General features: G+C 28.9%; 1 protein-coding gene across 1 annotated transcript; it reads left to right on the top strand.

Moving 5' to 3' along the window:
* The first annotated feature begins 8,146 nt into the window (after nucleotides 1–8,146).
* LOC105255874 (phosphoenolpyruvate carboxykinase [GTP]) lies at nucleotides 8,147–25,689 on the top strand. The gene is made up of 7 exons (XM_011265400.3): nucleotides 8,147–8,885; nucleotides 14,323–14,583; nucleotides 18,378–18,562; nucleotides 21,833–22,227; nucleotides 23,087–23,434; nucleotides 23,549–23,815; nucleotides 25,229–25,689. The coding sequence occupies exons 1-7, from the start codon at nucleotides 8,659–8,661 to the stop codon at nucleotides 25,682–25,684; spliced, it is 2,139 nt and encodes a 712-aa protein (XP_011263702.1). The 5' UTR covers nucleotides 8,147–8,658; the 3' UTR covers nucleotides 25,685–25,689.

Here is a 25,689-nt window from a genome sequence, read left to right as displayed (position 1 = left end):
GAAGGAGAAAAAAAGAAAAAGGAAAAAACAAGGGTAAAAGAGGAAGATGAGATAAAAATGAAAATGCAAGAAATAAAAAAGGAAACTAGAACAAAGAAAGCAAAAAGGAAACATAGTAATTAAGAGGGTGGAAATAAAAAACGGAGATGTGAGAAGAGTGTAGAAGGTAATAAAAAAACTAAATGTGAGGATAAGAGTGTAGAAAGTAATAAAAGAACTAAGAATAGAAGTAAACATGGAGAGTTAAAAAAGTGGAGATAGCAAAGAAAGGAGAGAGGGGACTGATAGTGATGATATTGAAGCGTAGAGTAGAAAAAATAAGTATTGGAGAATAAGAAGTACGGGAAAAAAAGATAAGAGAACAGAGGAAAGAATGAAATGTGTGTGACGTGCTAATTTTTGGTGATAAAATAATGAAAATGTTATGTAAATGAAAAATTATATTTTTTTATTTTATGAAAGCGTTAATCGTTTTTTTAAGTATATTTTTTAGTACAAATCCAGTATTTGCATCTTAAATAGCTTTTTGTTTTTCTGTATAAATAAAAAGTATATACAATGAAAAAACTTATTTTAAAAAGTTGTATTAAAAAATTTTTAAATATTCTTTTTATTTAAAATTTCAAACAAAAATATCACGAAATTTTTAGGGAGAAGTTTTTAATAAGATTTAAGTAAACACATTGAAATATATCAAAATCGTATAAAACGTAAAACTAGGATTTTTGTAATGTAATGTTATTTAATATTATTTAATATTTATTTCTTTTATATTCTTTTACTTATTAATTAAGCAAATAATATAAACGAATTTGGCATCATGATTGACTTAGTTATTTAGTTTGATTTTCGTGCCAATTATGATTAACTATAAATTTTCATTATATTGCTTATTTCACTTTTCTTTTTCGAAATTTTCATCTGTTATTTTTTGATTCGACAAATATATCCAAATAGGAAAGATAACACAATCTAGTGCCAATAAATTAGATATTTTACCCTTTCAATTTTCAATTCTTTGCTTAAAAATTATCTTCTTTGTGTTTTTTAATTAAAGCTACCTTTAGCAAATACGGGAATATGAATACATTTAGCGACCACACTTTCAAGAATCAAGAAAAAAAACAAGTTAGTTAAGCTTTCTCAACTTGAAAGCTAATAAATATTGCAATATTTCTTGGATGCTTGAAGTGATATTTTGTAACATTCGATTTTTAATTATTCGGCTCTGAAGATTTCTTGTTATTATTATAAATTGTCGAGGTTATAGATCATGATAATGTTTTGCGACTGATTACTCAATTCATCGCAGGGGGTTCTTTCGTCATAAATATAAGTAATGTTCTCTGACATATTAGAAAAGCATAAATATTTCATAAACGGTTACGTGTTGTGAAATAAGTACTTTGTGTATAAAATTCATTACAATGATGTATATATTTCAATAATTACTGTTCATAAACAATAAAGAAAATAAATTCTTGCACAAAATCAACATAAGATACAATGTTATCAATCTAGGCATTTTTCTTATTCTTGTATGAAAAGTTAACAAACTTTTGTGCATAAATTAGTGCCTTTGCGATATTTATATTTATCTATATATTAAATACTTACAAGAGGAAGTCACAGTGTGATACCAATCGATTTCGCCGAAACTCGATGTATCGTTTGGGTAGCATATAAAATGAATACCTGTAAACGGATAAGACGCGCTTCTCAATCGTTTGCAAAATAAAAACATTAAAAAATTTCAGTTTAGTATAAGCAAAGTAAGTAAGACCTTAAATCGAAGAGCGCGTAGCGTAACAGCAAAGTGCTAGATTCATAGTCCGAAACTTTGCGGGTTCGAGTCTCGCAGGAATTTTTTTTTTAAATTATAACAACGTTTACAATATGAAAATGTATATTATATACAGGGTGTCCCATTTTAATGCCCCACCCCAAATAACTTTCTTATTTTTAATTTTAGAAAAAGATGTTTCAGACAAAAGTTGTATGGTTTCGAGGGGGACATAAGATGGTACCATTAATTTGATCTTGAAGAGTCACATGAAGGTTACGTGAAGATCATTTTCAATTTCTTAAATGGAACACCCTATATATTTTTGCATATTCTTGTAGCTTATCTCGAGAGCTTTCCAAAACACTATAAATAAACATTTTTTCATCAAGTACGTTTCGAGTAATGAGGCTTGAAATCATTTCTTAATTTTACATAAACCATAAAATATCTTGTAAAATATTCATTTTTTGATTATCTTACCTTAATACTTTTATGTACAAAATAATGAGAGAAATCCATTGGTGCAAAGAAAACATACAGTTGTTTTTAAGAAAAAAATATGTAATTTGCAATTAACAATTCCATATTTTTTCTTAAAAACAACTGTATGTTTTCTTTACACCAATTGATTTCTCTCATTATTTTGTACATAAAAGTATTAAGGTAAGATAATCAAAAAATGAATATTTTACAAGATATTTTATGGTTTATGTAAAATTAAGAAATGATTTCAAGCCTCATTACTCGAAACGTACTTGATGAAAAAATGTTTATTTATAGTGTTTTGGAAAGCTCTCGAGATAAGCTACAAGAATATGCAAAAATATATAGGGTGTTCCATTTAAGAAATTGAAAATGATCTTCACGTAACCTTCATGTGACTCTTCAAGATCAAATTAATGGTACCATCTTATGTCCCCCTCGAAACCATACAACTTTTGTCTGAAACATCTTTTTCTAAAATTAAAAATAAGAAAGTTATTTGGGGTGGGGCATTAAAATGGGACACCCTGTATATTTATGCGTTTTGTATATTTTTTTTACATTTATTATTCAAGTGCACATTTATTTATCCATGCATTTTTTTGTTTGTGTTTTCTGATTGTAATCCATTTGTTCACAATTAGATAAAATATTTTATGAAGCAGTTTAAAATAATATAATACGTTATTTTAAACTACTCTATAACCTTGGAAGAAGGTAGAAAAAGATCATTAGAAAGGTCGACAAAGAAAAACAAAAGAAGGGGAAGATCATTGTATAAGACGAATGAGATTTCGTCATTTTTGCCCCATAGTTTTATTTTATAAACAAATTTTTATCAGAGAACGCAAAGAAAAAAATGCATGGATAAATAAATGTGCACTTAAATAATAAATATAAAAAAAATATACAAAACGCATAAATATATATAATATACATTTTCATATTGTAAAAGTTGTTATAATTAAAAAAAAAATTTCTTGCGAGGCTCGAACCCGCAAAATTCGGACTATGAATCTGACACTCTGCTGATACGCTACGCACTCTTCGATTTAAGGTCTTACTTTGCTTATATCAAACTGAAATTTTTTAATGTTTTTATTTTGCAAACGGTTGAGAAGCGCGTCTTATCCATTTACAGGTATTCATTTTATATGCTACCCAAACGATACACTGAGTTTCGGCTAAATCGATTGATATCACACTGTAACTTCCCCTTGTTAGCTATTATCATTGTTTCCGGGCAATGAACAAACATTAATATGTGCACCTTATCTAAAATAACAAATAACCAAATATTCAGGTATTATTAGTGATTTAGGGCAGAACTGTCCACGTTTTGCACATTTCGGCCGATTTCCGTTAGTCAACGCCTATCGCCTCCCACTTACGTTTCGAGATCTTAACAACGAGTCAGCTAATAACCGTAATCAAGATGCGCGACACTTTATTTCAGGTATGGCGCATCTATAACGCGATGCCGTTTCCTACGCCCCGTCTAAATGTCAATATTTTATTATTAATGTAATTAATAATCAAGAATTGAAACTTTGTTATACATTTTGAGTTAATTATCTAAAAAGATTTTAAAGAACTCGCGTATTTTTTTAAAGTATTAACATTTGGCAGACGTTATATATGAAAGTTCAAATTCTAATGAACATTTATTTCTTTATCGTAACATTAGTATATTTCCTTGTTTTTATTTTTTTTTATTGATGTATGTAATTCATTTAATCTTGTATGCTCCTCTTAAAGGCATTTTTGCCTTTTACATTATTATGTATATATAGAAAATAAAATAGATGAGTAGATTAAATGAATTACATACATGAATAAAAAAAATAAAATCAAGGAAATATACTAATGTTACGATAAAGAAATAAATTTTCATTAGAATTTGAACTCTCTTATCTTGTGAAATTGGTATCGATATGTACATCATTCTAATGACAGAGTCAAGCCTCTTAGTCAAGTTTTCTTATGCAATTTCACTGATAAATATATCTTATCTAAGCTATACGGGCGAGCCTCTAGTAACGTCAAAGCGCGTACATGCATATACATGTATGTATATGTGTATATATATGAATATGTTCTGTTATTTCTGATTTGCCATTCCCGTGTTTATGATTAAGAAATAAATACGAAATATTATACGTATTGACATACATAGTTCTTGAAAAATTTTAAAATTTTCAGTGATCAAAACATTGCTATGTATACATGCTAAGTATAAGTAGAATGACATAAAATATTTGAATTTATTGAACATTTAAATATAATAACTTTTTTGATAAGGACCACAATCATATGGTCGAAACGTCGTATTGAATAAATTATATTTCTGGCTAGTTTGGTCGACTACACAATTTCATTTAACCTTTAAATATAATAACTTTGCACGTATTTTTTATATTACTAAATCATTATATTACTGAACAATTTATGTTTATTTAATATCAGACACGTTCTTAAAAACATTTTTTTAAAAAAAGTTGCACGCTATTTTTTCCATATTATAAAATATATGACCTTTTCAATATTTTTACGTACATTTTATATTTATATTTATATTTATATTTATATTTATAGTTATATTTATATTTGTATTTATATTTATATTTATATTCATATTTATATTTATATTTATATTCATATTTATATTCACATTCATATTCATATTCATATTCATATTCATATTCACATTCACATTTATATTTATATTTAAACTATTTTATACTTTATATTCTATTAAAAATTATATTATATATTATATATGAAATAATTATTTATAAATTTGATATATTTTTTTTAAATCGTATAGTTAATGTATAAGTTTATATTTTGCATAAATCATGATTTATGCAAGATATAAACACAGTTATATCCATAGCTTGTGAAACTTTGAACTTTGTGCATCATGTAACCGTTACTAACAAAGACTGACTGGTCATAATCTCAATATATCATATATGTATACAGTGCCTACCAAAAATTTCGGGACAGTCGAATATTTCATAAATTATGCACTTTAGAAAGAAATGTTTCAGACAAAAGTTGTATGGCTTGAAGGAAGCCATCAAATAGTAACAATGATTTGACCTTGGAGAGTCATTTGAAAGTCACGTGAAGGTCACTGTCAATTTCTTAAATGGAACTTCCTATTTTTTATTACATATTCGTGCAGCTTATTTCGAGAGCTTTCCAAAACACTATAATAAAGTATTTCTTCATTGAGTACTTTTCGAGTTATGAGAATTGAAATAATTTCTTAATTTTACATGAACCGTAAAATATCTTGTTAGATAGATATTCACTTTCGATTACCTCACCTTAATACTTTTATGTACAAAATAATGAGAGGAATCAACTGGTGTAAAGAAAACGCATAGTTATTTTTTAAAAGAAATATGTAACTGTTAATTGCAAATTACATATATTTTTTTTTTAAAACAACTATATTTTTTCTTTACCAATTGATTCCTCTTATTATTTTGTAATAAAAGTATTAAGGTAAGATAATCGAAAAATGAATATTTTACTAGATATTTTATAGTTAATGTAAAATTAAAAAATTATTTCAAGCCTCATAACTCAAAAAGCACTGAATGAAGAAATACTTTATTACAGTATTTTGGAAAGCTCTCGACGTGAGCTACTAGAATATGCAATAAAAAATAAGTAGTTCTATTTAAAAAAGAAATTTGAAGGTGACCTTCACGTAATCTTCAAACGACTTTTCAAACCAATGACATCATCTTATGGCTCTCTTCAAGTAATACAACTTTTGTCTGAAACATTTCTTTCTAAAGTGCATAGTTTATGAAATATTCGATCGTCGAAACTTTTGGTAGGCACTGTATATAGTATTTTTTTCCAGAGTTATAGTCCGTAGTCCATCTACTGTCTGGACGCGATAATTACATATACAAATCCGATGTCTTGCTATAAAAGATCTAATGAGATGATAATACCAATTCACGTTTTTATTAAAATAATAAAGCAAACTCACGTTTGTGTACACAGATATACATTTTTGTTTATTTATCAATATATATATATATATATATATATATATATATATATATATATACATATATATATTTATATTTTTGCTAAAATAATTGAGTAATTACAAGTAACTAGAACGGAATATTAATAATATAAAAAATCTCGGTGTAACAAGTCAACTTGCATAATACGCTAATATGTTATCGTTAAAAAATTAATTGAAAAGATAACAGAAATCACTTCTTTCACGTTCGAAATACATAGAATAAATGATGCAATAAGATTTAAAATTTTCTACATGTATGTCTTTTATATTCAAGAAATATATATAATATATATATGTCATTATATATATTTCTTGAATATAAAAGACACACATGTAGCAAAAATTTTAAATCTTATTGCATCATTTATTCTATGTATTTCGTACGTGAAAGAAGTGATTTCTGTTATCTTTTCAATTAATTTTTTAACGATAGCATATTAGCATATTTTATGCAAGTCGATTTGTTACACCGAGATCTTTTATATTATTAATATTTCGTTCTAGTTACTTGTAATTACTTAATTATTTTAGCCACAATATAAATTAAACAAGATATTAATTTTATTTCACGTGCATGAAGAAAGATTTAATATTTTTAATACGTATTTTTACAATCTTACAATTGTACAAGAAAAAGAGAGAAAGAAAATGAGAAAAAGCGCTTATAAAATATTTTGAAAAGCCGAAACGATCTATTTTCTTATTTATTTTATAATAACATAATTGAAAATATGCATATATACATCATATTTTTTATACGTATAAGTTTAATCGACAAATAGATAAAATTTACACAAATTTGTTTAAATTTTTATGTAAAACATATAAATATGATATAATTAATAATATACCCTTAGACAACTACTTAATTATTTAATTTGTAGATTTAATTCTCTCTTATTTAAAAATCATAATTTTTTCTTGTGTCTTTTATACTTCTTTTCACATTGAAGCATGTAATATTAGATTAATATTTTTTTCTATAGATAAAGTACTCTACATATGCATACAATTTCATTCATTCACCTATACCTCTCTCCTCCTCTTACACACACACGCGCGCACACCCACGCTCACACACACACACACACACACACACACATATATTTTTCATATATTTTTATCATATAACATAAATTACAGTTGTAATATTTTCTTCTACATTTCTACTTTATTCTGATTTTAAATAATTTTGAAATCAAATAGATATATTGTATTAAATCGGAAAACATCAGTTAAAAATGTATTTTACAAAAAATATAAAATATGAAATTGTAAAAGTAAATAAAAAATTATTTTTAAAAATTATAAAAAATATAAATTTATTTTTGACAAATTATTATATAATTTCTTATAGAATTATTATTATAATTATTATTGTATAATTATTTTTAAATGTCTATTATTATTGTTTTTCATATATCTTTATCTAAATTGATAAATCTTTATATAAATCTATATCTTTATATAAATTGATAAATAGAAATATATGTGCGTGTATGTCAAATATATATATTATATGTATTTGACACACACACGCGCATAATATGTGTGTGTGTGTGTGTGTGTGTATTATATGTGTATGTATGTATGTATATATATATATATATATATATATATATATATACTTTTAACATATATATAAATGTATTGACTATCAAAAACTCTATGTTACATGTAGTAAATGTGACTTTCCGATAACGGTATTATAATCTTGATGCTATAATTCTTTCCGACAAAAGTGACATATATATCTTCTACTTGTAAACACGAGTATTAAGTAAAATTCTTCTATGGATCTCATTATTACTTATCAATGTTTTGCACGGAACGCTGAACGCTCTCAAGTATCCGAATAAAAGACACGATCTTTCCATCGAAGCCGGATAATTGTGCAAAAGTGGATTGCGGATAGTGGTCTTACTTGTTTGACGGACGGTAAATAAGTCATTCACGCGAAACAGATAGCGGAAAGTCGATAGGCAAGCGTATAAAAATAAAAAAGTGAGAACGGCTTTCGGTATAAAATTCGTCCGTTCGACCGATTTCGATTTAATACGAATCTAATTGCCATCGAATAATTTTCTTGAAACAGCATAGATTATTAAGGATATAACGTGAGACATTCAAAAACGTGTCAGCTAATTCTTAGTCGCAATTATCGTTTTTATAAGATTGTCTGAGATGTCATAATTTCGCTCCCCACTATTAACTGGAAATCTAATGAAGTGAAACTCTCCTTATCAACCAATTAAATAAAAAATTACTAGGAATCGCCTACAAACAAAATACATTCAGTTATCGTATATAAAGCCAGAATTTTGACAATATGCTGTCCAAGCCCTTTTGCAACAGCTGGAAGAATCTGACGAAAATGTCGCGACGATCTGACAGTAAGAAGAGTTTCTTCAGATATTTCATTGATGGCAATTCGCTCAACTTAACTTCGATTCATTATCCGAAGATTAATCGTTTTGTGCATTTCTTCGCATCAACTGTACTTACGATCGAAAAAGGCAATAAGATGCTGCATGCTGTGGATATTTGTAATTCACAGTAAGTATACTTCTTTTTTTAGTCTTTTTTCTTCTACTCTCTTTTCTAGTCCTTAAGTACATATCATATAAAATAGTATAATATATTGTAAAAATAAAACAAAACAATAACACTCTTTAGGAAAGAGAAAAATCTCTGTCAACTTTTTGACAAATAATTTAATAGAATTAAAATAAATTTGATTTCAAAGAAGAATCATTCTACATTGATTTGAATAGGTATAGACAGAAGAAACATTATTAATTTATATAATTCGAGTTGATTTTATCTATTATCTTTTTGTCTTTCGAAGAATGTAATATATATTAATTTTTTAGATTCTTTCGTTGACATGATATTGAATGTCAGAAAGTAAAAAACAGGTGAACTTTTTCTGTTGTAACATATTTACATTATAATATAAATAAGATATGCCTAAGATTCTTTTTTTAATAAATTAATAAATATTTATCGAGTGTCATGAAGTTTATTTTCGCATATGTAAAACACATACAGATTAGTTATATATGCATTTATTAATACAGAATGACATAAAACAATGTTTTCAATATATTTTATTAATAACACTATCAAACACGAGACTGATGGCATACAAAAAAATACTTGTTTATTTCGATATATTTCGCAAGAAAAAAACAATTTTTCGCTTCTGATATTATAATTCAATATGATTGCAATCAGAACACAAGAGCTTTAAGTCTTGTTTGTGCTCGACGTCATATATTTCGTGTTCAGTCACATAACTCATCAGAGAGAGATATAAATCCAATTCTCTCTAAATAATGGTAAATAGGAATTTTTCCTAAATCATACATTATTAATATATGTTATTTTCGTAATATCGGAAATTTCTTTTAAATTTATTACATATAAAAGCTCTTCCTTTGAAAAAAATAAAGAAAAATTACTATAAGAGAATTTGAGTTTAAATTTTTATTATGATTTTTTTTATTATAATGATATTATTTTGACTCAAACATATCAAACGACTCGAACATATCATACTTTTTAGCTTTTTCTATCTCTGAATGATATGAATAAATAATATATAAAACTGAATATTTAAATTAATAAAGTAATAAATTGAATCTGAAAAACAAAATTCGAAAATATTGTAAGTGAAGAACTTACGATTACAGTGGAATTACTTGTAATTCTAATATTATTGATCTTATTATAAAGTCATTGATATTTTCTTATTTTAATGTTTTTATTAAAACTTGAATGTGTTTTTACCAGCTGATGAAATATAATAGGTGAGAATATTAAGATTTAACTAAACTTTATTATACTTAATGTAACATGATTAATGAACATGAAACTATCAAAAAATAATAATATTTAATTATATAACTAATTAAGCAATGCGATAGCATATTATTCCATCAAGTAGAACTGAAAGAACCGAATGTGAGAATCGTTGAGAGTCACTGCTTTCGATCGAGGCGCTATCAAGTAGCTTATCTGAAATTTTATGTTAAATAAACTTACAATTAAAATAACCTCATGAGAAATAAGGCCATAATAAAAAATTTAACAATATTTTTCTAATATAACAGATGCAAAATTTCGATTGTGACCAGTTTGAATAAAATTTATTTAAATAGAATTAGCAATTCTGAGATATGGTAATCGTGTTTACTAGAATTGTGACATTTCAATGTTATGATTTATGATTGTAAGGATGCTCAATGCTTTAAAAAACACGATCTTTTTAAAATATATACAGGGTCTTCAAAAAGTTCCGGAACGTTAAAATATCTCGAAAACGATTAATTATAATGAAAAATATGTAAGGAACAAAGTTGTAGGATTAAATAAAATGTACCTAATGATGATAAGAATTTGAACTTGGATGAAGTACTCAAGGTCATATGAAGGTTAAATTGATTTTTTTAAATGGAACTCCCCATTTTTTATTATATTCTTGTAGCTTATTTCGAGAGCTTTCCAAAATGCTATAATAAAGTATTCATTGAGTACTTTTCAAGTCATGAGGCTTGAAATAATTTCTTAATTTTATATAAACTATAAAATATCTAGTAAAATATTCATTTTTTGATTATCTTACTCCTTAATACTTTTATGTACAAAATAATGAAAAAAATCAATTGATGTAAAGAAAACACATATTTGTTTAGAAAAATTAACTGTTAATTGCAAATTACATGTTTTTCTTAAGAACAACTATTATACTATTATTATAGTTTTTTAAATATTATAGTATTAGTTTTTTTACACCAATTGATTCCATTATTTTAAACATAAAAATGTTAAGGTAAGGTCATCGAAAAATAAATATTTTAGAAGATATTTTATAGTTTAAAAAAGAGATATTTTATAATATAAAATTAAAAAATTATTTCAAATTCAAAAAAAAAAAAAAAAATTATTTCAGATATTTTATAATATAAAATTAAAAAATTATTTCAAATTTCACAACTCTCGAAAAATACTTAATAAAAAAATACTTTATTATTGTATCTTGGAAAGATAAGCTCTCAGGATAAGTTATAAGAATATACAATGAAAAATGAGGTTAAAAAAATGACCTCCATATAACTTTGGCGCATTGACCCAAGATCAAACCAATGATATCATCTTATAAAGTAATAAAACTTTTGTATGCAACATTTTTCGTTATCTTGTTTAATAATAATATATATATTATATATAATAATATATATTATATATATATATATATATATATATATACATATTTTATTTTAATTGCCACAGGCTGTATATATATATGTATATATATATGGCTGTATAAATATATATATATATATATATATACATATATATATATATATATATATATATATATATATATATATAGTGTCCCATCTAGAAGTGGCCATCCCTTTTTATCTTTTAAATTAAAAGAAATAGACCATAACAAATATATATGAAATTAAATGGCTTGAACTGAACTTTATTGTGAGTATAGTGATTGATTACAAAATTTATCTGTATTGAAAAATGGAGAGATATGCATAATTCTTTTATAATAATGTAGATATTTTAATATAATAAAAGTTGTAGCGCTGCTTGAAACGAATATAACGATGTATGATTTAATGTATATATTTTACATATTATGGTTTTCCGGCTTGAATAATTGCGGGCGACATCCACCATTTCATTTTCGGCCCTGCGATATAGCCAACTTCTGACTCGTGCATTAGAGGTTGACGTATGTCATGTTGTCATTTAATCATGATACTTAGTGTACGAAAAATATAAATAGAAAACTTATGAATCAATATAATTATGGGACATTTAATAAATTATATGACACATTGGCATAAACCACACAAACTTTGTAAATAACAAAGTAGCTTTTTTTTGTGAAATACTTTTTAATAAACATAAAATTTTGATAAATCATAAAACAAATAATTTTTAAAAATTGTGACTTTAACATAATTTTTATTATTAATATTTTAATTAAATTATTAAGATTAATAAACGCGTATACATATTTATTTATTTTAGACATAATATAATATTTTAGATATAACATTTTATAGAACACACTTAACGTTTTTATAATAATTATGTACAAACATAATTTATATTTTTCGTACACTGAGTATCATGATTAAATGACAACATGACATATGTCAACCTCTAATGCACGAGTTAGAAGTTGGCTATATAGCAGGGTCGAAAATGAAATGGTGAACGTCGCCCGCGATATTTCAAGCCGGAAAATCTCATATAATATGTAAAATATTTACATTAAATCATACATCGTTATATTTGTTTCAAACAGCGCTACAACTTTTATTATATCAAAATATCTACATTATTATAAAAAAATTATGCATATCTCTTCGTTTTTCAATACAGATAAATTTTGTAATTAATCACTATACTCACAATAAAGTTCAGTTCAAGCCATTTAATTTCTTATATATATTATATATTTATTACAGTCTATTTTTTTTTAGTTTAAAAGATAAAGAGGGTGGCCATTTCTAGGTGGGACACGTATATACACACGTATAGGGTATTTAATAAAGATTGAATCAATCTTCGTGAGTGGGGGGAGGGGGGAACACAGTAAATAGATTAAAAATTCCTTTACAATTTTTACAATAATATTAAAATATTAATTAAAATACATTGACAAATACATGCGTTTCATGCAGCTAATCCATATGTGCTCTCGACATGTCAATAGCGAGTGTCGCACGAAACGAAAAGACAAGAGTCAGAGCACGGCTTTCATTGCTACTCGTCACTGGCATACCTAGAGCACACATTTCACAATATAACCGTGCAAAACGCACGATCATTCGTCAGTTCTTTTTATTATACATATAATTAATATTTTAATAATTATTGCGAAACTTGCAAAATAGTAAAGAACTTTTCTGTTCAATTTATTATGATCTACTTTCCCACGAACGTTGGTCCAATCTTTATCAAATCCTGTATATACAAACTGTTTCATTTTAACTTAGATACCGTAATATTTCGAAAACAAAAAAATGCGTTTTCAAAAAAATGTTGCAAATAAAAATATTATAATTTATAATTAATATTATTGGGTTTAATTATAGGGTTTGGAGGAAGAAAAAAGAAATATTATTTTGGGTGTAGGAACTAAGATCAAGTGAAGGTTAACCTAGTATTTTTAAATGGGGCTACACTAATTTATCTATATAAATCGATTCTTCCTAATATTACATGTAAAAAGTTATAAGTATAGCCAAAAATTAAATAGTTTACAAGATATTTTACACTTTAAGTTGACATAAATTTACGCAAACTATAAAATATCTCATAAAATATTTATTTTTCGATTATCTTATTTCAATACCAATGCATTCTAGTTATTATTCAATTTGTACTATCAAATTATTAACTAATTATTGACCATAAAATAATAATCAAAATATTTTGACCTTTGACTAGACATAAACTAGTTATCATTTATGATTCGTTTTGCCTAGTTTCTGGCTATTTTTCGTCTGCAAAATGCTTTTTTAACAACGTTTGCTATTAAAAATTTAAATTACCTACTTATTAATTAGCATGGCTATCTAAATAGGATTTTATCTAAAACAGAATTTTTTTACCGAGTCGTGAACAGTAAATCCAAAATATTAAAAACAGACCATAGTTACTGAATTATAATCAGTTCTTTCCCGAACATTTTTTCAGTTGGGTGACTTTAGTTCTGATTCATTAGCCAGATTCTTAAGTTACAACGATATCGTTCAATCAAATATTTTTTCCTGAAGAAAAAATTAAATATAAATTTTAAAGAAACTTTTAAAGAATAGTTATTGACAAAAAGAGAAAAAGAGAGAGAGAGAGGAAGAGAAAGTACGACAAATGAATAAGATAATATATTTGCAATGTATTTTTATTAGCGCAACGTTGTATTTATAAATCATGTACTTATATATATATTTTTTAGAATGTCAAAATTTATTGTAACTCACGCCGCGAAAGATCCAGTAATTAATAATGGATATGATTATATTGGTAAAGTACCGTTACTAAACGCATGCACGATAAAAATTTCATCGAAACTTCGCCATTACATCGAAGAATGTGCCTCGCTTTGCTGTCCTAAAGATATTTATATATGCAATGGTACAGACACTGAATATATGCAAATGCTGAAAATTCTCCAGAAAACTGGAACTATCGAGAGCTTGCCTAAATATGAAAATTGGTGAGTACTTTATATTTATTCGCTACAATATTTCATTGTATTATATATTTTTGTTAAATTTTAACTTTCTCGTTTAATCAAATTTAAGGAATTAATAGTCAAAATGAGAGCTTTTACAAACTATTCTTATAACACATATTTCTTATAACATTGATTATCTTTTTCACACACACACACACACACACACACACACACAGCAGAATAAAGTTGAAATAAACACTAGTTACATATTGATAACATTAGTTATATATTATATTTTTATACTAAAAAGTAAACAAAAATTATAACTATTTAATTTTTAAATACGCATTTTCGTGAAAAATGTTTTATATGAAAATTGTAGGGTTTTAAGTGACGCATTACATAACAATACCAGTATGACCCTATAATTTATATGAAATTAAGGAATTATTTCAAGTCTCAAAAAGTACTTAATAAAAAAATATTTTATTATAGTGTTTTGGAAAGCTCTTAAAGTAAGTTATAAAAATATGTAATAAAAAATGGATGTTTAAAAAGTTCAAAGTAATATTCACATGACCTTGATGACGCGTTTAAAGTCATGGTATAGCTATGTAATGCGTCGCTTAAAACCCTAAAACTTTACTTTTGTATGGAACATTTTTTACGAAAATGCGTATTTAAAAAAAACTGATAAGCTGATAGAGCTGATCGCTCTAGAACATTCTGTATACGTTACAAAATGTAATAAAATGATTTACCACTGTTATGCTAAACGTTAGTAGCATATAGAAAACACTCAGAGGATCAATTTTTGTCGTTTAAACATGGGAAATGCATAGTGTTATGATGCTATCACTTTGTTACGCTCAAAATATGTGAATATAAATACGATCGTAAAGATCATCGTTAAATAATAAAAGTTCTAACTTCATAATTTGTAATCATTTAGAATTCAAAACAGACGTTAATAATTATTGCTGTTCTTTCAGCAAAATAACAAAAACTGTTGGAATTCCTAATAGATTTCATAGATTCCTTATCTGCCGAGCCACTGCCTACAATGAAGCTGGGGGTCACTATTACGAGCATTTATTGTAGGACTAATTAAAATAAAAGCAATTTGTCGAATATCTTCACGGTTGGTTGTGTTTTTATGTTCATACGTTTCGAGCACGCGCGACGCCATGCAATCAAATATAACACAATAATAACTCTATAATTCTATAATAACTCTATAATAACTCTATAATTATGTATTTCATGTTTATAGCCAAATTTGCCTTTAGATATCCTCTATATAATATAAACATTTGGTACAATAGTGGTAAATCATTCTGTTTATTTAACATTCCATATTAAAAAAAAGAAAATATATACAGGTTCGGAAATTCAACGACAAATTTTCAGAGATTGTCGGGGGCATCATAAGAATCATTTTTTGCAAATGAACTTGGGAACTCGGAAACGTATCATTACGCTACGGCGTACAGAGTGTTCGAAAGAGTCGGGACCTCGAAATATCACAAAAAATAGAAGTTTTACAAAAAATTGTTTCAAACAAAAGTTGTAGGATGTAAAAAGATCTATTTACTGGCGCCATGTGTTTGACCTTGGATGGCGTCGCCAAGGTCACCTTGAATTTTTGAAATGGAACCTTCTATTTTTTATTGCATTCTTGTAGTCCTTATCGAGTCTTATTCAAAGTACTAATTTTACCAACTTTAAGTAAGCTGTTTCGAAGTTATTGAAGTTATAAAGTTTTCCTGATAAGTCGATGACTGTAGTTATCGTATTATTATCCACGAATAAAGGTAGAAGTGGTAAATGATAGTGGATCTACTTTTATAACTGACCTATGCGTATGATATTTTGGATCATTTTTTATTAGAGATATTCGAGAATAAAAACCAACTTACCATGAAAAGTTCGATAATTTCGAAACGACTTACTTAAAGTTGGTAAAATTAGTGCTTTGAAAAGGTCTCGAGAAGGGCTACAAGAATATGCAATAAAAAGTAGAGGATTCCATTTCAAAAATTTAAGATGGCCTTGTCGTAACCTTGGCGACGCTATCCGAGGTCAAACACATGGCGCCAGTAAATAGACTTTTTTATACCTTTTATACCCAACTTTTGTTTGAAACAATTTTTTGTAAAACTTCTATTTTTTGTGATATTTCAAGGTCCCGACTCTTTCGAATACTCCGTATGCCGTAGCGATGTAATGATACGTTTCCAACCACAAGTTCATTTGCAAAAAATGATTCTTATGATGCCCCCGATAATCTCTGAAAATTTGTCGTTGAATTTCCGAATATCCTATATACATAAAATATATGAAATATCTAAAATTTTTTAAAATTTACTTTTCGATGATTTCATCTCTATACTGGTCTATAATTTAATGAGAAACATAATAATTAAGATTCATATAATAATTAATTAATTATCATATAATAATTAAGATATATATTATATCAGATATTAAAATCACAGAATTTTCAAAATATTTAAAACTTACTGATTTGTTATGTTTGTTTATTCTTTCCAATTGGAAATGTTTATTTGGTAAATATTTATCTTTACACAGCCAGCTTCAAAAGACTTGACCTTGGCATATATTAGCAAGGTCCTGAATAACATCCAAAAGTCATTGGTCGTTGTTTATTAAAAAAATAAACAAAAGAAGTTTTATAAATTTTATAGAATTTTTGAACATCATGTACAATAATAGACCTTTCAGATAAATATGGAGAAAAGGTTCATACTTTTATGTCATTTTTTCATTATATCCTATTTATGTTTTACATTTTTTGTTTACATTTGCTCATCACGGTTTTATAATATATTGTACTTGTGTGTTTATATTTTTTTGTTTATGTTTGCTCGTTGTCCCTTCCATGTCGCTAAACTATAGAAGTATTGTTTAGTTTCGTTAAATAAAAATTGTACTTTTTATTTTACTTAAACTTTTAGTAAGTGTTTATATATAACTTCCTTCATTTTGCGAAGTACATGCATGAACACCGCATGTTGACCCGCATGTGAACCCAACCTGTGTCTGAAGTGTAGGAAATATCTTGATATATGATATTTTGCTTTACATGGTTCATATGGTTTATATAAGTTTGCAATTTTCTAGTTTGCAAAGCCAGGTATATTTCATACTTCAGACACGGGTTGGGTTAGGTAATATCTTCCGAAAGTGGAGCCCCCCGTAGGGGGAGAGGGGCGAAACATGCGGTGTCCATGTATGTACTTTGCAAGACAAAGCAAAGTTTACAAATACATATATTCTATTAAATATATGTATTTCTTCTTGAACATACATGATGTGGTAAAATTATATTCTATTCATGAAACTCCTTTTGTTAATAACTATTTAATAAATAACAAGCGGCTAAAACCTTTTGAATATTCAGAAAGATGACCACGGGAAATGTAAACAGAAAAATATAAACATATTTAGAATGTAACGAAAAGATGATGACAAGTATAAAATTTTGAAAATCGCATATCTCAGGAACGAGGAGAGACCGCTACAAAATTCATACGGTGTATGACTCAGAATAATGAGCTTCACAACATATGTTAAGGTCAAGGTCATTAGTGAGCTTTTCTCCATATTTATCTGAAAGGTCTATTATTGTATGATGCAAAAGTTCTATAAAATTTATAAAACTTCTTTTGTTTATAACTTTTTAATAAATAACGAGTGACGCCTTTTGGATGTCACTTAGTGATCTTGATAATATATGTCAAGGTCAAGTCATTTGGGGCTAGTTGTGTAAAGGTAAATATTTAAAGTTTATTTTTTTTAATGTACAACAGTTGGCTAGCAAAAACTAATCCTGCGGATGTGGCACGCATCGAAAAACGTACATTCATCTGCACAGATTTAAAAAGCGACACTATTCCTACACCACGTAAAGGTATAATTGGAGAACTTGGAAATTGGATCTCTCCGAATGACATGGAACAAGCTATCTTAGAACGGTTTCCAAACTGTATGAAGGGTCAGTAGTTTTATTGCATTTTCGTAATTTGTTATTGAGATGCGCGTATTATATGAATTATGCAAGATGTTTCAAAACAATCTTCCTATATTTTTAATTTTATTAGAATATCCAATTTAAAGCACTTTTAGAATGAAACATCAAGCCATCAATAATTTTCAAGTTGGAAATGATTGAAAAAAAGGAGCGTTTTTCGTAAATTTAATTTTGTGAAGCTAAAAAATTTATGAAAATATATTTTTTAATTAATTTCAAATAACGTTTACTTTAATAAAATTTTAATTTAAGGTTTAATTGTAAAAAAATTTTATAAAAAAAATGTATAAAAAATGGTGGCCTTTTTTAATATTATCATTGAAAAAAAAACGACTACAAATTAATCATAGTATATACTATTAACAACTATTGATTTTTAGATATTTTATATATGAACAATATATATATATATATATATATATATATACAGGATATCCCTGAACACTATCACGCACTTGTGAGGAGATAGAGAGTAGTAAATTAAATAAAGAAGTCCTATACCGTTTAACGATTTTCCCAATAATAATAGAAATATTAATTATTAAAATTAGACAAATGAGAGAAGCGCTCGACCACTCGAGCTATAGCATGGCCCACCGTGTCAAACATTGTCTGCCGCCGCGCGACAAGGGGAGAGATAGCGCGCTGCTACACGTGGTTACCGCCATCGCCATTTTCATATTTCGCCGCTTTAGCATTACGTTCGTGAGTAAGCCCCATCCACTGTGTGGGACGACTTTTCTCGCTATGCGCTTCTTCTCACGTGAATTCCGCCGATCCTCTTTAATTAATATCTCGAAATTTTACGTGGTTGTTTGTAAAATGGTATAGGACTTTTTAATTTGATTTAACGAGGTCTATTTATAGTTTTTTTTGACAGATGATACCATAACATACACACACACATATATGATATGTAACTGAGAAAGTGCCCACGGAGCAAATAGCGTTATTCCTGATTAAATATTGAGTCAAAAAGTCCTGAATCATTTCTTTCTTTAATGCTTAATAAAGCGGTAATTATTGAGTAAATTGCGCCAATAAACACCAATCTTTAGCTTCCTTGCTGAAATTTTCTTTATGGAAATGCTTTTGACGGAAGAAATATGATTTTTAATGCCAAATAAAGTTTTTCGCATTATTATAACACATAAGAATATTACACGATAGTGGCATGACATAGCGCCATAGCGGCAGAGCGCTCATGCACACTATCAGGCGTGCAGCTCACTGACATGCACCCGGCTAAAGGTCGGCTAAAGGTCGGTTTATTGGAGCAACTTTATTCAATAATTACTGCTTTATTAAGCATTATAGAAAAAAATGATTCAGGACTTTTCGACTCAATTTTTAATCAGGAATAATGCTATTTGCTCCGTGGGCGCTTTTTCAGTTACACCCTGTATATATGTACATATATATATATATATATATACACAAGATGTCAGGAAATTTTTCACAGTCCTTATTGGGGAAGGGAGGAGCGATGAGTGTGTAGGCGCGCGAAGGTTCTTCCCCTCCCCAATCATCGCTTCGCCGCGCGCCGCCATTATGTTACAGTGAGATCGCCTTCACCACCATGCACTTCTAGCCACGCGCATTGGCCGATCTTCTTTAATTAATTTTTTGTTAATTATTGCAAATATCGCAAAACAGTAAACCTTCCTTCTTAATTTAAGCTAATCTACCTTCACACTTAGGGACTGCGAAAAATTTCCTGACACCCTGTATATATACAGCGTGAGGCAATAATTCTGTCCACCTCGAATATCTCCGCTACTTTTAGAGATATGAAAAAAATTGTAATTTCCAAAGTTGTATTACAGGGTGATTTTGAACAAGTGTTCGTCTTTAAAATATCAAATTCTTGAATGAATTCTAAGACGATTTTTCCTCTTGCAAAATTTTGCCCGGATCTGTTTTTAAACTATAAAGGAAAATAGTTTACTTATTACGGAACGAGTATAAGAGGTAGGCAGGGACGGCGCGATGCACCGTCCGATATAGGCGATTACGCAGGGCGCACGTCGCGATCAGCAGCTGATTGCTATACGCGATGAGTAGCAATCAGTGTGTGCGCGCGCGCGCGTGTGTGTGTGTGAATGTACATGCATATACACACATGCACGTTAATTCTCTCTCTCTCCCCCCCTCTCTCACTTATTATTTATTCTTACCTTGTGAATAGAGATTCATATGACGATAAATGATTGTTACACATATAACACATTGTTGATAACAATAAGACATTTCTTTTTCTCGTGTCATTTTCATAATTAATTTATAACGAGTGTGTGGTTAGTAATTGAGTGCGTTAATCGTTTATAAATCGTTAGTAATCGGTAGTAAATTTCTATCGATCGTGAATGATTAAGTGCGTAAGTAAATTCGTAAGTAAATACGATAAAAGAAAAGAAAAAACTTCGCTTTCGTCTAACACAGTGTGTCAGAGTGTATGTATGTGTATTAGGACAATGTCTCATTGTTATCAACAATGTGTTACATGTGTAACAATCATTTGTCCCTGCCTACATCTTATACTCGTTCCGTAATAAGTAAACTATTTTTCTTTATAGTTTAAAAAACTAAGTTCCGGGCAAAATTTTGCAAGAGGAAAAATTGTCTTAGAATTCATTCAAGAATTTGATATTTTAAAGATGAACGCTTGTTCAGAATCACCCTGTATATCAAAGGGGCCATAATGTAGTAAAAATATTTTTTTCAAAAAGTGCAGGCATCTCAGATATTTCAAGGTCACTTCTATTTTTTTAATGCTATACTTTTTTATCCTTAGTTCGATAACGTACTTTGAGACGATTTCGACGACCTGTAATTAAATATCATTCGGATGATATTCAGATGAGTTTAGAATAAATAATGGAGTAAAATAATATTTTTGATATTTTAGATTGTTATCTCATAAGAAGTGCTCGAAGTGACGTCCGTTTACATCGATATAATCAATTCCTGAAACACGTACACTTTTTAATACTTCCGGACTGATTTTCGCACATGCTGCAATAATTCGTTGCTTTATATTTTTGGCGTGGTTAGTCTTTTTTAGTACATGATGTTTTTTAGCGTTCCCCATAAAAATCAGTCCGAAAGTATTGGGAAGTATATGTGTTTCAGGAATTGAACGCTTGCAGCATTGCGGAGATATTTCATGTGGACAGAGTTAGGCCTCAATTTTTGTGTGTATATCATGTGACAATAATTAAAATCTTTACATAGGACGTACCATGTATGTGATACCCTTCAGTATGGGTCCCATAGGTTCCTCGTTCTCAAAAATCGGTGTTGAAATCACTGATTCAATTTATGTAGTTTGTTCGATGAGAATAATGACCAGGATGGGAGAAAAGGTGCTCGAAATTTTGGGAAACGACGATTTCGTTAAATGTTTGCATTCAGTGGGCGTTCCAAAACACAATTCAAAGAATAATATAAATTATTTATGGCCGTGCGATCCTGAGAGAACGATCATCCTTCATAAACCGACAAATAATGAGATTGTATCTTACGGAAGTGGTTATGGTGGAAATTCTTTATTGGGAAAGAAATGTCTCGCGCTACGAATTGGTTCGACGATAGCCAGGAAGGAGGGCTGGCTTGCTGAACATATGCTTGTATGTTCTTTTTTATCTTTTTATAAATATATAAATATATTATAGAGTGAATCAAAAAGTAAGATTTTTTATTATAATGATCACTTATATATAAATTGAATTTATTGTTAAAATATAAATTAATGATTATTTTTCTCATTATAATCTTGAAGAAGATTGATGCATTTATTTCACCTTCGTATAAGTTTGTAGATTTTCTCTCGATAAAAATCAGACTTGTAATGTTTAAATCATTTTTAAGTAACATTTTGTAGTATCTGAAAATCGTTTTCCTACAAAATGATTCTTCAGGTCTTCAGTGACCTAAAACAAATGATAATCGAAAGAAGTCAAATCTAAGTTGTAGGAAAGATGATCCATTATGTGGCAATCAAGGCTATGTTCCAAAATTCACTGCCAGCGCAGAAAATATATAATATACGTAACGTGAACTATAGATTTTCAGCGCTGGCAGTGAATTTTGGAACACGCCCCAAATTAAATAGTTTAAAAAAGTTCCTGAATTCGATATCGAATAAGGTCCAAATAAGGACATTATTGTGAAAAAAAATTCACAAATATAAGTCTGACCTTTTCTTTAATTGCTTTCCCTTGTGCAACAGTATAGAATACAATTTAAAAATTAAACACCAAGAGACAGATTTTTAACGAAAGAGGGAGTCTTCGAATTCATGCCAAAATGGAATAAATGCATCAATCTGTTTGAAAAGTTACTATATTGAAAAGTTATCATTTGTTTCTATTTTAACATAATAAGTTTAATTTACATAAATTGTAAATGATGTCAAAACATGAAATCTTTTACTTTTGAGATCCATCTTAATATAGAACAAAATACTGTTTACACGTTTCATTTCAGATATTGGGTATCACAAATCCTAAAGGCAAAAAACGATACATCGCCGCTGCTTTCCCGAGCGCATGCGGTAAAACGAATCTAGCCATGATGCAACCTACTCTACCAGGTTATAAGATCGAATGCGTAGGGGATGATATTGCATGGATGAAATTTGATAATGAAGGAAACTTACGTGCTATTAATCCAGAGAATGGATTTTTCGGAGTCGCTCCTGGTACAAGTTCGACTACGAATCCTAATGCGATGAAAACTATCTTCAAAAATACTATCTTTACCAATGTAGCATCTACTAGTGATGGAGGCGTATATTGGGAAGGAATGGAGAAGGAAATCGATGATAATATCAAGGTATATCACCGATATACCTTGTTGAATAATATAATTAGTAGAGTAATATAAATGATCGAGACAATACGTTACTGTTTTTTAAAAAATGTAAAATAACTTTTTATTTTATCGTAGGTGACGGATTGGAGAGGTAACAATTGGTTCAAAGGTTCCAAAGAACCAGCTGCTCATCCTAATTCAAGATTCTGCACTCCAGCTATACAATGTCCGATTATCGATTCTTTTTGGGAAGATCCAGCCGGTGTTCCAATCGATGCTATATTATTCGGGGGTCGAAGACCGGAAGGTATACCTTTGGTTTATCAAGCCAGAAGTTGGCAACACGGCGTTTTCATTGGTGCTGCAATGAGATCTGAGACTACAGCTGCTGCTGAACATAAGGTAACACACATCAATTTCTATAGACATTATGTAAATTTCAAAATACTAGGACTGTGAATTAATTTTGAGGGATTTTTTTGTAATCTTTGTGAAAAATTGTGTACATTATTATTTTTCAAAGTATTGTCCATCGCTAGCCACTACTTTTTCCCATCTTTCTGGCAGCATACGGATTCCGCGTCGAAAGAACAACTCATCTTTTGATGCTATCCACCAATCGATCCAATTTTTCGTATCTTTGTAAGATTGGAAGCGCTACTTAGCCAGGTCGTGTTCCATGGATCGGAACAAGTAGTAATCCGATGGAGCAATATCTGGTGAATATGGCGGGTGGGGTAAAACATCCCATTTCAGCGTTTCTAAGTATTTTTTGACTACATGACTACATGAGCAACATGTGATCGAGCGTTGTCATGTTGAAAAATTACTTTATCGTGCCTTTGCTCGAATTGCGGCCATTTTTTCTTCAATGCACGGCTCAAACGCATCAATTGTGTTTAGTAGCGTTCACCAGTGATAGTTTCATTCGGTTGAAGCAGCTCATAGTACACAACACCAAGCTGCTCCCACCAAATACAGAGCATGAGCTTCGAACCATGAATATTCGGCCTTGTCGTCGATGTTGATGCATGACCAGGCAAACCCCACGATTTTCTACGCTTAGAATTATCGTAGCGTATCCATTTTTCATTGCCAGTGATGATACGATGCAAAAAACCCTTTCTTTTTTGCCGTTGAAACAATTGTTCGTACGTGAAAAATAGCTGTTTAACATCTCTCGGCTTCAATTCGTATGGCATCCAATTTTCTTGCTTTTGAATCACATCGAGTGCATTTAAACGTTTGGAAACTGTTGTGCGATCAACATTCAACGATTCAGCAAGTTCATCTTGCGTTTGACATGAATCTTGGTCGAGTAATGCTTCCAATTCTTCATCTTCGAACTTTTTCGGTTGACTAGGGCGTTCTTTGTCAACTGTATCGAAATCACCACTTCTAAAACGTCAAAACCAATACTCACGCGTTTTTATCGATGGAGTATGTTCACCGTAAGTTTCCAACAGCACTCGATGACTTTCAGCAGCACTTTTCTTTGAATTAAACAGGAAAAGTAAACTTCCTGCAAATGGTGTTTTGTTGGCTCGTAATTCGACATCTTCGGAGCTGAGAAAAAATATGTTGTTTACACTTCAGCAAAATGACACATAATAAAAAGTAAAGCCTAATGACAGAGCTTTGACATGAATATAGTTAGTACAGAAATGTCCGATACGATATAGCATAAGTTACGCCATCTATTGTAAATCCCTCAAAATTAATTCACAGTCCTAGTACATTTAAAGATTAAGAAAGCTGAAAAGTTCCGGAAGACTAATTGAGATTTCAATTAAAACTATATAACGTATTTTACAGGATAAAGTAATCATGCACGATCCATTTGCTATGAGACCCTTTTTCGGTTATAATTTTGGATACTATCTCGCCCATTGGTTAGGCATGGTGCATGTGAAGAATGCCAAGTTACCAGCAATATTTCATGTAAATTGGTTTAGAAAAGATTCAGACGGAAAATTTTTATGGCCAGGATTTGGTGAAAACTCTCGCATTCTCGATTGGATCCTTCGAAGGATCGACGGCGAAGACATTGCTGAAGAATCAGCGATTGGCTTATTACCAAAACCAGGATCTATCAATTTAGATGGTCTCAACGATGTAAATATGGCGGAATTATTTAGACTTCCGAAAGATTTCTGGCAGAAAGAGGTTGAAGATTTGAAAGTATACTTTGACGCTCAAGTGGGAAAAGATTTACCTGACGCTGTAACAATAGAACTTACTCGTCTCTCTAATAACATTAATAATCTTTAATTTCC

Source organism: Camponotus floridanus, unplaced genomic scaffold, assembly GCF_003227725.1.
Source record: "Camponotus floridanus strain SB8 unplaced genomic scaffold, Cflo_v7.5 scaffold36, whole genome shotgun sequence".
Classification (NCBI taxonomy): Eukaryota; Metazoa; Arthropoda; class Insecta; order Hymenoptera; family Formicidae; genus Camponotus; species Camponotus floridanus.
Note: the sequence above shows the minus strand (reverse complement) of the source record. Positions and strands in the feature narration are given on the sequence as shown.

Coding starts and splice junctions, on each gene's coding strand:
- LOC105255874 (XM_011265400.3), top strand. CDS start 8,659: ATGCTGTCCAAGCCCTTTTGCAACAGCTGGAAGAATCTGACGAAAATG. Junction 23,435..23,548: donor AAATCGATGATAATATCAAG/GTATATCACCGA, acceptor ATTTTATCGTAG/GTGACGGATTGGAGAGGTAA. Junction 23,816..25,228: donor CAGCTGCTGCTGAACATAAG/GTAACACACATC, acceptor CGTATTTTACAG/GATAAAGTAATCATGCACGA.